A 14,015-nucleotide genomic window follows, 5' to 3' on the forward strand; every position below is an offset into this window, starting at 1 on the left:
GATCTTAAGTGGACATATTATATTATCCACTTGCTCTTTAGATGTCGTTTGGTACGAGGGACAAGGAGGGATAAGATGTGAAATTAAATTTATACTGTATACTGCCAACCAAATACGGTATAAATTTAATCCCAAACTTAATCCAGGATATCCTATCTTATCCCATCAAACTTGGGATTATTTTATCCCAACTCCCATGTAGTATAAATTAGTCATGAAATTATAATCCCGGGATAATTTAGTCCGCGTTCCAAACGACCCTTAAATTGTTTATTCTCGTATCACGACTTAAGAGGGAGCTCCCATGTTGGTGTAAGCGTATTATTCTCTAAACTTTGAGGATTATATATTATCAGGGATATATTATAGGGACCAATAAAGATCATTCCCCAAACTTAAGGGACCATTTGAGTTAACATAACAACTCTAATAATTAAAGAGCTTCATCCGACCGAGCTGCTTCGGCCGGGAAAAATATCATTCAACTTGCGAACTCTGTGAATTCCTTTCAAATTGTTGGAACAGCAAGATGATGGAGTTGGAAGGTTCTAGAAAGCCATGGCGAGTTCTGGAGTTCTACAGTGGCATTGGCGGCATGCGATATTCTTTGCTCAAATCCGCCGTCAACGCCACCGTTGTAGAAGCTTTCGACATAAACGACGTCGCTAATGACGTTTACCAGCACAATTTCGGTCACCGCCCCTTTCAGGTTTTTGAGAAAACTCACCACATAATTCCTTTTTTTTTTGTGGTAACGAGACAACTTCTATTTAAACTAGAAACTTACAAAGTGCATTACATCATTCCTAATGTTGGCATTTGTTCTCAGTTTAATAATTTTGTTTGTCTTTTCTATAAATTTTTTATATTATTCAGTATTTATTGAAGGAACATCCGCGTCATGCTTAAGCTTTTTAGGTATCTTCTATTTTATGTATAGTAAAAGTAAGTAGAGAATAAGTTTATAGAGAAAAGTAGAAGTGAGTCCTCTATTACTATGTATGAAAAGTTTACTGTTTTATTGTCTCATGGATTAAAAACAATAATGTGAAACTCAATTTGAAATGGAGGGAGAATTTTGGTCAATTGAATTTTATACGAACATTGCTGACAATGTGTACTTATCAAAAAGGAAAGTCACTGAGAATTTGTTCATCCATTGGTAGTTTCATATTTTTTTATGACACTTAACTAGTATTGGTAAAGTTCATGTTTTTGGATGACCTTAGGGTAATATTCAGACTCTGAATGCCACTGATCTTGATCGCTACAATGCTGATGCTTGGTTGCTTTCTCCTCCTTGTCAGCCATATACACGCCAAGGTGATGAATTGCGTTCCCAATTTTCCCTTATATTTTCGTCTTCTTCTTATTGACATATTAACTGAAACCTTCTTGTTACATTTTTGTGTCAGGACTCCAGAAAGGTTCCAGTGATGCACGGGCATCATCTTTTATTAAAATTCTGGAACTTATACCACAGCTATTGCAGCCTCCATCATATCTTTTTGTGGAAAATGTTGTAGGATTTGAGGTTTGTATCTTTCCAATCCATGCTCCATTCTACCACCTATGTTTTACTAAGTGTATACAACTATCTTCTGCTATACTTTTCAAAGATGGTCATCTTGGAATATGTAATACTTTTTCCTTTGTTGCAGACTTCTGATACCCACGAGATATTGGTCGAAATACTGGAAAAGAATAATTTTGTTACACAAGAATTTATTTTGAGTCCGCTGCAATTTGGACTGCCATATTCTCGGCCTCGTTACTATTGCTTGGTATGTCTCTATGTCTTCCACTTTGTGTTTGTATCACTAATGTGGCTAGTATACATTGTCATCACATGTATGTTCTCATTCATTTTGCATGTCCTGGACTTGTTTCATTTTTCCAAAGAGTTGTATAACTGTAACGTTGTTGATATTTGTGAATGTATTTCACTTATCAATGTGTTGAAATGGAATGAGCTGAATAGAGTGGAATAGTACCAAAGGATTTCGTATACCCAGCCCAACTAGTTTCTGATTGAGGTATAGTTAATTGATTGATGGATCACACTTATGATTAATGAGAAGTGACTGAGGTGTATTATGGGAACTGACTGAAATTTCCTCTTAGAAAGCAAAATCTTTTTGTGGGAAACAGATTAATGAGGAGAACAAAGAAAGTAATTTAAGAAATTGGAAGAACTTGGGCATTTTCCCCCTTTGGCTCATGAAGCTTAACCACATGTTTAAATAAAAGTTCTCTTTTTTCCCAGCAAATGGGAAAATGATAGGTAGTTTTACCTGCTGATTGTGTCGATTCTTCTCAAATGCTAAATTTGAGATATTGAAACTTGTAAGTTGCATCTTTCACAACCTAAAGTGAATTGTGCTTAAGTAAACATGTTGTGTGGAGCAAAGATTCCTGTATTTGAATACAAAGTCTAAGGCAATGTTCATATTTGGCAGAGACGAGCAAAGATAAAAATCTTAGTCAAATGCTTAACATCTAGTAACTAATATGGTTCCTCTTAACTTTCAAATTATATTCAGTTTGGTATGGTTTTCTGTTAACGTTTTCCTCAGTTACCTTTTTGTTTATATGCTTAAACAGTAATTACAAGTTCTTACATTTTAGATTACAGTTGGATACTTCGTTTATAAAAACTTGGCCGAGTAGTTGACAAACATTTTTAAGCTTAAAATGAAGTACTGTTTTGATTTTATGTCAGGCGTAGCTTGATATACCTTGTTCTAGCACTTAATCTGTTCTAATGTGTAATTGTTTTGAGTTGCCCCAGAGCGAGTTTTGATCTAGCGGTAAGAGTGCAACGCGGAATGTGTGGGTTAGAGGCACGTCGCAGGTTTGGACGATGTGGCAGACAAAAGCATGTATATTTAGATGGAGAAGGGTGAGGGAGGGGGACCATCATCCACCGAGTTTCGAACCTTGTGCCACAGTCCTCAAGGATTTCTTGGTTATCAAAAAAAAAATTTAATTGTTTCAAGTTATCCTTAAGTTAGTCCATTTTTCATATAACTTGTCTGTCCCTTGAACCACAGGAAACAAACAGCTATATTGTATTGAAAAGTCTAAATGAATTTATGAACAATGGCTTATCGATTGCAGAAGACATGCTTGAGTTGGAAAATAAATAATCAAGGCTTTTCGTCGCCATTATTTGTTAAGACTAGTTAGACATTACTATAACACAAATGTGGCTTCTTGGCGACCAAAAAGCATTTCATTGCAAGTTCTATGCTTGTGTATATAATGCGATCGACAAAGAGTTATTGATCATTTATTTATTTATTTTGCAAAACACAAATTTGAATCCACTGGAAATACTTAAATGCAGGCCAAAAGGAAACCTTTATCCTATGAAGTCCCTGAATTTAACAATCAGCTTCTTCGGACCCCTGGCCCATTACTTGGACAGACTGAAAGCACAATGGAAAAGGAACAGCTGCAATCGGCAGAGTACTGGGATGAGCTGCTTCAAGCTTGTCAACCTGTGGATGATTTTCTTGTACTTAAAACTTTTGGCAAGGGGAAGGACTTATCAACTTACTCTGTCCATGCCAATGACTCTGCAAAATCAGATACAAGTGATGAGGAAAATAATGTGTACTTTGTTCCATCAAGCTTGGTCGAAAGATGGGGAAGTGCCATGGGTATCCTTCTTCCTGTTGATTCCTACTCCTTCCTCTATTTCTTATGTCATAATATAGCTTTCTCTGCTTGTCAGTTATTGTTGGGGGTGCATCCTTAAAATATTATAGATATTGTTTATCCTCATTCAAAGCGTTGCTGTTGTTTTACAAAAAGCTATTACAGATATGTGAAGGGTACTGGATCCCTGCTGGCAACTGTCCAGGTAAAGTTTTAAAGTATGTCATGATGTTCACTTTTCTCCTTGAATATGTTTTCTTTTTCTTTATAATATAATATTAACAATTAAGAAAGAATCCCTGTAGTTTCTGAAAAGTGGTTTATAATCTTATTTCTTTTTTTGCTACTCTATGGTATTACCTTGATATTTCTTGTTTAGGCATTCCATAGAAATGGAGAAGGAAACTGTATAGCTGACTGCAAGTTTTTGATAATTCTGAGGAACATAAGATGTCAGACATGCAACCATGATTACTGCTCATTTCGTACTCCATTACAATAAGTGCTCGTTTCGGTGGTTAGTATGGAGAATTAATCACCGTATGAAACTCAGCATTGTTTTGTACATTGTTTGGTTACTAGTTTGTTTTCCTCATAAATAATACTTGTATAAGTTATGCGGGAATTTATGTATTATTTTATGACGGATAGGATGTGGAATAACAATATGGGTATTATCAGACATGAATTAAAAATTCAACAAGAATATTCTCTGCACTATAATCCTGGATAACTTATTCCTACACTACTTCCTAAACTTCTGTTTGAACCAAACAACCCCTAAGTAGTTCCACATTCTTTATACTTTTATAAGAGATCTTTTCCTTCTCTTTTATGCCTCCTTCTGTACTTATATTAATTGAAAACCTCCACTTGAGTGTGTTGTTTCTATGGGACCAATGTACATGTTGTTAACAGTGAATAGTGATCACATAGGTTCTTTTCCACTGCAAGTTCTGGTTGTTGTGGAGGTTTATCTCTCTTCCTTCTCTCTATGTACAACGAATTTGTTTTAGATGTCAGACATTACACTAGTAGGAGCAGTTTTAGCATCCAAGGATGTTCTAGCGGTCAATGAAGGTGGAACGAAAACTATAAGAGAGGAGAATTTTACATTGTGTTAAATACAGCTTGTAATACTTGTGTGACGATGGTCATTGCTAGTCAAGGTGGCATTTGTGGGGCTCACAATAATGCATCATTCATATCTCCCTCTTCCGAATAAGAAGCAGTCGGTTTGTCGAATCTCAACTTTGAGAATTTTTGGATTAATAGCAGCATTATTGCATTTTGGAGGCTGAAATTAGTTAGTTTAGTTGCAATTTGGTTATTATAGTACTAAACTCATCCGTGTTTAGTAGTTTTAAATTTTTCGTAACGTGTGCGCTTCACTTCATGCTTTTCGCTTCAAGCCTCATCAGTGCTGTCATTGTTTGCTCTTAGCCGCTTTTCGCTTATACAAACACTTCTCTCCAGTGATTTCATGGGGTACCATTTCATAAATCCAGGAAAATACAGAGAATAGAACACCTTCACTGCAGGATCTGTGTCTAAGATACTTCACACCTAGGGAGGTATTCATTCTCTTCAGTTCATGAACTACTTCTCTCTTCTTACTTCTTAGCTTTCTTTTGGGAAATAAAGAAATATAGATTCAAGACATCTCATGCCTCTGGATATTGTAGGTTGCAAATTTGCATTCTTTTCCAGAAGACTTCCAGTTTCCACAACACATCAGTCTTCGTCAACGGTATGTCTTTTTTCCCAGTACTCATACTTCAATAGTAATGAAATCTTTTTTTTGTTTAACTCTTCTGATTTTGTAGTTCAAATTGTTAGTGTGTAATTGTTGTTAGTTATTCATAGAAGCTGATATTGCATAGGCCATAGAGACATTGTGGCTGGACTGAAATTCTAGAAAAATTTCCATGTCCCTATCCTGCTACAAGCCATAGCGTCTTTTCCTATTTTAGAAACAATGTAACCCCTCCACTTCATTTTATATGGCGGTTTTTACCTGGGAACCGTTGTTTTTAAGAAAGAAGAAAGACATTTTGTACTTATAAAAAACACTCTTAAAACTTGTGGTCTTAGACATGCCATAACATTTTTATGGCTATAAGACCATATCGTTAAGGGTAAAGCAAAAAGTTTAAAGTTAAAGAGTTTTCAAATATAGAACGTGTTATTCATTTTGGAACAGGCTAAAACAGAACGCGTGCCATAAAACATGAAAAAGACAGGAGTATATGATGATTCTGATCATTTCAATTTTTGAATCGGTATAGAAGGCATTCAGACCTTATTTAGAACTCTATATTTGCAGAAGCGATTAAATGAACAAACAAACAAGTAAACATGGTAATACCACACCAAATTGCCGGAGGTTGCCTTGTGAAATTAGAGCCGTTACTTTAATTAGCTTAAATGATATCCTGACAAGAATCAGTGGAGAGGGCTAGCAGTTCTTCCTGTCTTTTACTTCACAAGATTTCAGCAATTTTTTTTCTGGGTTTCATAAAAGAATTGCTTGCTAAGATATGCCTTTTTGGTTTTCTGTTGCAGTTATGCAATGTTAGGAAACAGTTTAAGTGTGGGAGTAGTCGCTCCACTGCTTCAATATCTCTTTATCAACCCTTCATGATTATGATTCAGCTATTATCTGAAGCTCCGTCCGTACAAGTTTTGCTTGATGAACATTCACAGCCAACACATTTTCCCTGAACCTGATTGTCTAGTAGGATACATTATAGAAAAGCAGTGCTGGCACGTTAATGCGGAAGAACGAACTGCAGCCGTTGCTTCTATGACTTGGTTAAGAACATTTATTCCTGATCCAAGTGAGAGGGTTATACTTTGACTTCAGTGAACTGTGTTAAAGAGAGTGAACTGGGATTCCCTTTCTGCCTTCCGCTCATTGGCCTTGTGCATAGAATGGTTCTCACTGCACTTACAATACTTTGAAATGTATAAGATTGAAGCCATTGCCAACAGCAAGAGTGCTGGCCTAGTTTCGTATCTAAGATAAAGTGGGTTGGACTATTGAAATAGTTCAAGGTTGGAAAGAAGTAAAACATTTGAATTATGTGAAAGGGGGTTTCATCAAATCCTCATGATTGAACAGGTTAAAATGATCTATTACTCAATATTGTAACTTGTAAACCTCTTGAAAGATATCTATTGCATGCAAGTGCCCGTGCCCGAAGCTGCCTCAGTATTGCTGATTTTTCTTGAGAAAACATTTTCTAGAAAATATATTTTTCATTGAACTGATTTACGACTTGTGAAATTGAGACTCAAAGAACTGAGGGTGTTGGGCAGGCGTGAGACTGCTAGTGATTCAAAATAGCAGCCAAGTCCTTCCTCCTGCTGAATGGTTGTTCTGAGCTCTTGTTCTCCAGTGGAGTGCGTTCTGGACAATTGGTTTAGCAGCATCCGCAATGTGCTATTTAAGTCGGTAGATCATGTCATTTATGTCCGCATATGAATAACTTTGGAGTAAGTGATGTGGTCATCACCACAGGAGGTGAATCAAAAAGTTCTTCATGTACGTGTCTTGAAGCTTTTAGTAGGAGAGGCAGGCTTAATTGTAGACCATGACATCTGGGTATATCTTATGAAAGCCGTAAGGAGGTTTCAAAAAGGAAAGTAAATTGTATAGAAGGACATTGGATTGATTTGATCATGACTATCACTGTGCAAAATGGTCATATTTATACGTATGGGCGTCACTAATCCCATACCAGTATATAATCGTGTTTCCAAACATATGTCTACTTTAGGCATGATCTGATTTAATGTTCTGCTAGTTCACCTTTCCAGTTACACATTGCCTAAATACATTCTCTCTTTTTTTCTTTTATCTCACTACGTTTTCTCGATGTTCAGCTTATACATTACTAATTACTTGTTACCCACAGTACGAGCTGGTAGTTATGAGCAAGTTCTCATGGTGAGAACCTTTTTGGACTTTATCACCAATATCTGTTCTCTCTGATTCTGAATATTTTTAAGGACCCTTTTGTGGATTCATCCTAAGGTTGTCTGGGCATTGGGTTTGCCTATTCTTGTTAAAGATACTTCCAATTTCCAAAAATCTGGTCGTCCACTAAACGAAGCCCGATCTGGTATCCAACATAGTTCACTGTACAAAATTTTGGTTTAAAAAGGGGGGATTTGCATCTATACCCGCTTTTTGGGTCACGTTTTAACTTGTGTTCGCTTTGCAAAAAAAAGTGCAAGCGTACCCACTTTTTTGCGTAACTTCACCATACGGTGCTGAAGTAGCAAACAATCACACAAAACTTCAGCATTCTAGTAGACGGGCCTGAAGTAGCAAAGGCAATACGCTGAAGTTTTTTTGTCTTGGATAAGATGCTGAAGTTATTTAGTTCATTTGTAAAAACTTCAGCACTAAAATAGCTGAAGTTTTTTTGTTCCTGGATTCATTAGTTTTGTCATAAAACTTTTTCAAAAATTTCAGCAGAAGATGCTGAAGTTTTTTAGTTCATTTGTAAAAACTTCAGCACTAAAATAGCTAAAGTTTTTTTGTCCTGGATTCATTAGTTTTGTCATAAAACTTTTTCAAAAACTTCAGCAGAAGATGCTGAAGTTATTTAGTTCATTTGTAAAAACTTTAACACTAAATAAGCTTAAGTTTTTTTTGTCCTGGATAAGCTTTTCCAAAAACTTCAGCAGAAGATGCTGAAGTTATTTAGTTCATTTGTAAAACTTCAGCACTATATAGGCTGAAGTTTTCTTGTCCTGGATTCATTAATTTTGTCATAAAGTTTTTTCAAAAACTTCAAGAGAAGATGCTGAAGTTATTTAGTTCATTTGTAAAAACTTCAACACTATATAAGCTGAAGTTTTTGAAAAAGCTTTCTAACATACTAGATAAATAATCACCTTATTCTTTCATAGTGTATTACTACTATAAAATAATCAGATTGCCAACAATATCTAAATCATAAATTTTGGAAACAATAAACGTGAAAAGAACATAATTACGTGGAAATATTCACAAATTATTGTCTACTAACTTAACGTAATTATTTATAATTTTATTTTTAAATAATCTGATAAACATACTTATGTCAATCATCCCATGAACTGAAATTTCATAGCAGCACCAACAGCAGCAGAAGAAAGAAGAAGAAGAAGAAAACGTAGGAGGAGAAGGAGGAGGAAAAAGTGGGCTAAAGTTGTTTAAAAAATATTACAAGTTAAAACTTTTAAAAAATATAGGTATAGGTTAAATGAGGACGACCAAATAGGGCGCCCCGTACAATTTTTACTTTAAAAAGCGAGCAATAAGTTTTTTGAGAAATTGAACTCAATTTTGGGACAGTAGAAAATAAATACATAGCGGAACACGTGATATGACACACAAACTAATCTTCTTCCATAAATAGAAAAAGAGAAGCAAAACAACTATATAATGCCAAGTGGCATAATTATAAGATGACATGTGTAATTGTTTAGGATAAAGCTCTGAAAAAGTTGGAGTTTTGTTTTTAAAAGAAAAAATCAAAAAAATTAAATTGACAATTCATATTGAGGAGTAGCTTTCTTCCTAATATTGTAAGTATCTTCAAATAGATAACCCCACGTAGAATCATGTAGTTTTTTAAATTCTACAATCCAAATTAATTTGAAGAACCTGCAAATATATTTGATATTTAAAATTATAAAGTTAATAAATAATATACATAAGTATTATTTATAAAGTTAGACAAATTGAAGAATGTGAATAATAAATAAATAAAAATTAATCTATCTATATGGAAAAATAGGAGCAAAACAATTATAAGATGCCAAGTGGCATAACTCTGAGATGACAAGTGTAAATTTTTAGAACAAAGCTCCAACATAGTTGGAGTTTCAAAATTATTTTAAAATAAAAGCTCAAAAATAAAAAATAAAAAAGTCACTTCAAATTGGGTGTTTTCTTACTAATATGGTAGTTATCTTCAAATAGATAACCCCCCGTACGAATCAGGTAGTAGTTTATTAAATTCTGCAGTTCAAACTGATTAGATGATCCTTCAAATATGTTTGATATTTAAAATTATAAAGTCAGTAAATAATATATAGAAGTATTATTTATAAATTTAGACAAATTGAAGGATATGAATAATAAAAATCTGTTAATGAAAGACTCCTATTTTTCTCTTCCATAAATCTGCATAGTTTTTAGCTTCCTACACTTTAGGAGCAAAAAAACTATCGCAAACTTAAATGTGCTAGGTTATGTGCTAGCATTTTTAAGCAAATCAACATAAACGTCTAAATTTAGAGCATATTATATGATATCATAACACATATTATATGATATCATAACAATCTCTTATCGAAATAAAGACCGTTTAAAATTTCTTTTTAACTATAATGTAATTAGAAATACCGCATTTCACAATCATATAGCAAATTTAACCATACTAATTCTAAACTAACTAATTTTATTATATTATTTATTTATTTGTCTTATCCTAATATTGCTAATTGTCTTGAGCAACGCCAAGTGACTTATTATTATACAGTGACTTGGCTTAATGTAGATACTTGAAAAAAGAAAATGCATAAGCGATTATTTGCATAGAAAAATATGGATATGAATCAATTATGGAGGTAGGTTAGTATTATTGTTTCAAACCCACATTTGCGAAGACATCAGTCGTGGAACTGAATTTTAGGGTGATTTATTTTTTCGTTCCTTTTTTTCTTGTTTTTGTGTTAAAAAAAATATTAAGTATATAAATAAATGGGAAACTTACACAAATGTCCCAAATAAATCTCAACTTACCAACCTCTAGCCATTAGTCATAGACTTACCAAAACTAGCCAACAAAAATTGAAAAACCAAATAATAGGGTTCTTTCTCTCAAAGAATCACATATAAAAATCACCTTCCATATTTTTAAGCGTGATTAGCAACATTAGATACAAGACGGAAAGGAAATTTCATGGACGGGGCAGCAAATAAGGTGATGAAATACAAAAATCTATACAATATTCCAAAAATCTAAACAAAAAAGGAACTTTTTCAATGTGTATAGTTGAAATTCATTGAAAATATATAGATAAGCCAATATACAAAATTTGAGGAAGATTGGAGGTGATTTGGACTGGTTTTGTATCAAAATTCGTAATTAAATCGAGTTCAAAAAAGTCTTCTGCGACACATGTATCAAATATGTATCACGCATGTATCTCACACACAGGTATACATGGATATACATGTGATACACAATTGATACAAATATGATACATGTGTGATACAAAAATGATACATAGTGTGATACACATCTCATATTTTTCATGTTCAGCTTTTACTTCGAATTTTCAATTCAAACCACCTCAAAACTTCACCAAATCATCCCAAAACTGAGATTCAAGCTCCTTAAGTTGTGCCCAATCAATTCTAATAACACCCACTCAAAACAAAGCAAAAATTTGATATTTTTTTGCTACAAATAGCTAATTGGCTAAATTGGCTAATATTAGTAATATTTTGCCAATTTTTGTAATAAGCTACTTATAAATGGACATAGCTGGTAATTTTCCTAAATAAATTACAAATACAAAATAACATAGGAGAAAATATTAAGGCTGTATTGTGGTCCGGGCCCAGGCTCGCATGGGCTTTGGGCTAAACGGGTTGGCCCGTATGGTCCGGGCCCAAGCGGTCCTAGGAGCCCACTATGGGCCGGTCCAGCATGGAGAGACCGCGAGCCCGGGACCGTTTAGCCCGGGACCGGCTGGCAGGTCTGGGCCGGTTCAACCGTGCCTACGGCTATTTTTCAATTTTTTTTTTAAATTGACCAACGGTTGGAAGTTTAAAAACTAGCCGTTGGCCTGCCAATTTAGCCGTTTGGCTTTTTAAAAAATAGCCATTTGCCCCCCAAATTTTATTTTAACCCCAAACTTTTTATAATTACACTTTTTCCCTATTCTCAACTATAAATACCCCCCTCATTCTTTCATTTTTACTCACAAAATCATCATTCTCTCTCTAATTTTCTTGTATAATTGCTTACTTTATTATTGCAATTTGTGAAAAATTGTGAAGTTGGTGAATTGAAGTATTCAAGTCTTCAACGATATACAATTTTCAAGAAGTTGTTCGTCAATTCGGTAAACTCGGTCCAACTCTTAAATTTTAATATTATAGTTTTGTTTGTTTTAGTTTGTATAATTATAATTAATATGGCCTTTTCTTTGAAAATAAAGTTTGGTGGTAAGGAAAAATCTAAAATTGGTGAATCTAGTGGCCAAGCTGCTACTCCTCCCCCGGCTCCCCGACCCAGACCCGTTACCCGTCCTCCTCCACCTGTTATTCTTGATAATGATAACCCTTGTTTTTAATTTATCGATAGTCAATTTTACCATGATATTGCACCAGGTCAACAATTAAATGATGAATACATGAATACTCTTTATGGTAATCCAACTATCGATGAAAATGATGAGAAAAATGATAATTTAGATGAAACGCAACCGGATTTAGATGATACACCTACTAGTCCTGTTGTTAACCCAACTGATAATAATCCAAATGATGCCCCTCCTGACCCTCCTGTAGTAATTTAATAGACAACCTTCTAGATGGTGCGAAACATCTCTTGTTTGGCACTTTTTTATTCAACTAAGAGATCAAAATAAGGCTAAGTGTAAAACTTGTGGGACTTTGATGGCTCATAAATTTACTGGAGATCGTAGCGGTACGGGTAGTTTGACTAGACACATAAAGACACAACCTAAAGATAAAGCTAGATTTCTTCAAATGAAAGCTGCGCGAGAGGGGACAAGTGTAGGTACTCAGGTTAACCCTAGTACCGGGTCAAATCTAGTTCAACCGGGAATTAACACTGTTACCGGTGGCATTTTATATTACGATCCAAATAAAGTTCGTGAAGAATTGACAAAAATGGTTATTGTTATGTGCTTACCCTATAGTTTTCCTTCTAACCCTCACTTTGTGCATTATATTAGAAGAGTTTTTAATCCTACTTATAAAGGATGACCTCGCACAACCGTAAAGAGTGATATTTATAAATATAAACATGAATATGAACAATATTTTCGCTATTTATTTACTCATATAAATTGCCGCGTTGCTATTACTACTGATATTGGTAGAAGTGGTAATGACTGTGATTATCTTACTGTTACCACTCATTGGATTGATGAGGAATGGATAATGCAAAAGCGCATTATTGCTTATAGAATAATTAATTTACGTCACACAGGTAAGTTTATTGCTAACAGTTGCAGATATTTGTAGATATTTTTGCATTAGAGATAACATTATGTCAGTTTCAATGGATAATGCTTCTAGTAACACAGATGCTATAGGCCTGCTTACAACTACACTAAATCCTGCATTTAGTAATATTTTCCATGTTAGATGTATTTGTCATATTTACCATTTAATCGTCGGTGATGGTATGAAAATTTTAAATGTTCAAATTGAAAAGGTTAATGATGTTCCAAACGTCAATACCACACAAGAGGGGGGGAGGGGGGGGGGGTGATTTGTGTGGTACCCAATTTTCGATCTAGAAGAACCTGGTTCTTCTAGGTGTTCTAACTACTACTGTTTGCGGAATTAAAGTACAGAAAATAAAAGAACACAAGGATTTTTACGTGGAAAACACCTGGCTCAAAAGGTGAAAAAACCACGACCTACTACTCAGTAGGATTTTCCCAAACATCCACTAAACTCAATGAGACAAAAACAATATTTACAATACTCTTGTAAACCTAAGGATTAACTCTAATCCCAGTGTAGCACACAGCCTCAACTGTTGCGACACTTTCAAGTTAACTCTAACTTGAATACTCAAAGTACCTAATACAATTGCTTCTATGAAAGCTGGAAAGGTACAATATTAAAACACCTACTACAATTGAACTAGAAATAAAGAAAGACACAATGGAATTGGTTCTTCACACTTAGTTCTTGTAGCTTCAGATTTGCACACTTGTATCACACACAAATTGCTTGCAAAAATCGCCTAGCTCTTTTGCTCTCAATTTGGTTTAACTTCAGCTTATGTGCAATCCCTGTAAAAAAGAACAATCGTTATTATTTATGGAGTTAGTAATTAGAGTTTGATAAGAACTCGAATTGTGGATCCTTTATCAATTCGAGTCCAAGAACAACTCTAACTCCCAATCCTATTCTTGATCCGGATGTAATTCTCTTTTCATAAGGAGACTTCAACTCCTTATCCTATATGCAATCTTTTCGATCAGTTCAGAAGATATTCATCAAGATATTACTGCTTGATCCCAAGGACTTATCTTCTTCACGTGCATCTCATGTGCATGGGGCATAACAACTGTGT

The 14,015-nt window shown here is 34.5% G+C and overlaps 1 protein-coding gene across 10 annotated transcripts; it reads left to right on the forward strand.

The window, feature by feature from the left end:
• LOC109234042 (tRNA (cytosine(38)-C(5))-methyltransferase) lies at positions 383–6,936 on the forward strand. 10 transcript variants are annotated; one of them, XR_002069122.1, is made up of 9 exons: positions 389–709; positions 1,230–1,323; positions 1,416–1,534; positions 1,662–1,784; positions 3,350–3,665; positions 3,774–3,868; positions 4,043–4,180; positions 5,172–5,237; positions 5,349–5,370. XR_002069122.1 is itself a non-coding variant. In XM_019399873.1 (9 exons), exons 1-9 carry the CDS (start codon positions 530–532, stop codon positions 6,305–6,307), a joined length of 1,137 nt encoding a protein of 378 aa, XP_019255418.1. In that variant the 5' UTR covers positions 399–529; the 3' UTR covers positions 6,308–6,936. The 10 variants fall into 10 exon arrangements, 9 of the variants coding, with proteins under 9 accessions (XP_019255421.1, XP_019255422.1, XP_019255424.1 ...); XM_019399873.1 differs by lacking the exon at positions 4,043–4,180 and adding an exon at positions 6,229–6,936 and having other exon boundaries at positions 399–709; positions 5,349–5,413; XM_019399878.1 differs by lacking the exon at positions 4,043–4,180 and having other exon boundaries at positions 3,740–3,868; positions 5,349–5,413.

Source organism: Nicotiana attenuata, chromosome 11 (genome assembly GCF_001879085.1).
Source record: "Nicotiana attenuata strain UT chromosome 11, NIATTr2, whole genome shotgun sequence".
In the NCBI taxonomy this organism is placed as follows: Eukaryota; Viridiplantae; Streptophyta; class Magnoliopsida; order Solanales; family Solanaceae; genus Nicotiana; species Nicotiana attenuata.

Bases quoted from the DNA above. Each gene is read 5' to 3' on its own strand.
- LOC109234042 (XM_019399873.1), top strand. From the start codon at position 530: ATGATGGAGTTGGAAGGTTCTAGAAAGCCATGGCGAGTTCTGGAGTTC. The intron at 1,324-1,415 runs GTGATGAATTGC...TTTTTGTGTCAG, and splicing joins TCAGCCATATACACGCCAAG to GACTCCAGAAAGGTTCCAGT. The intron at 1,785-3,349 runs GTATGTCTCTAT...ACTTAAATGCAG, and splicing joins GGCCTCGTTACTATTGCTTG to GCCAAAAGGAAACCTTTATC.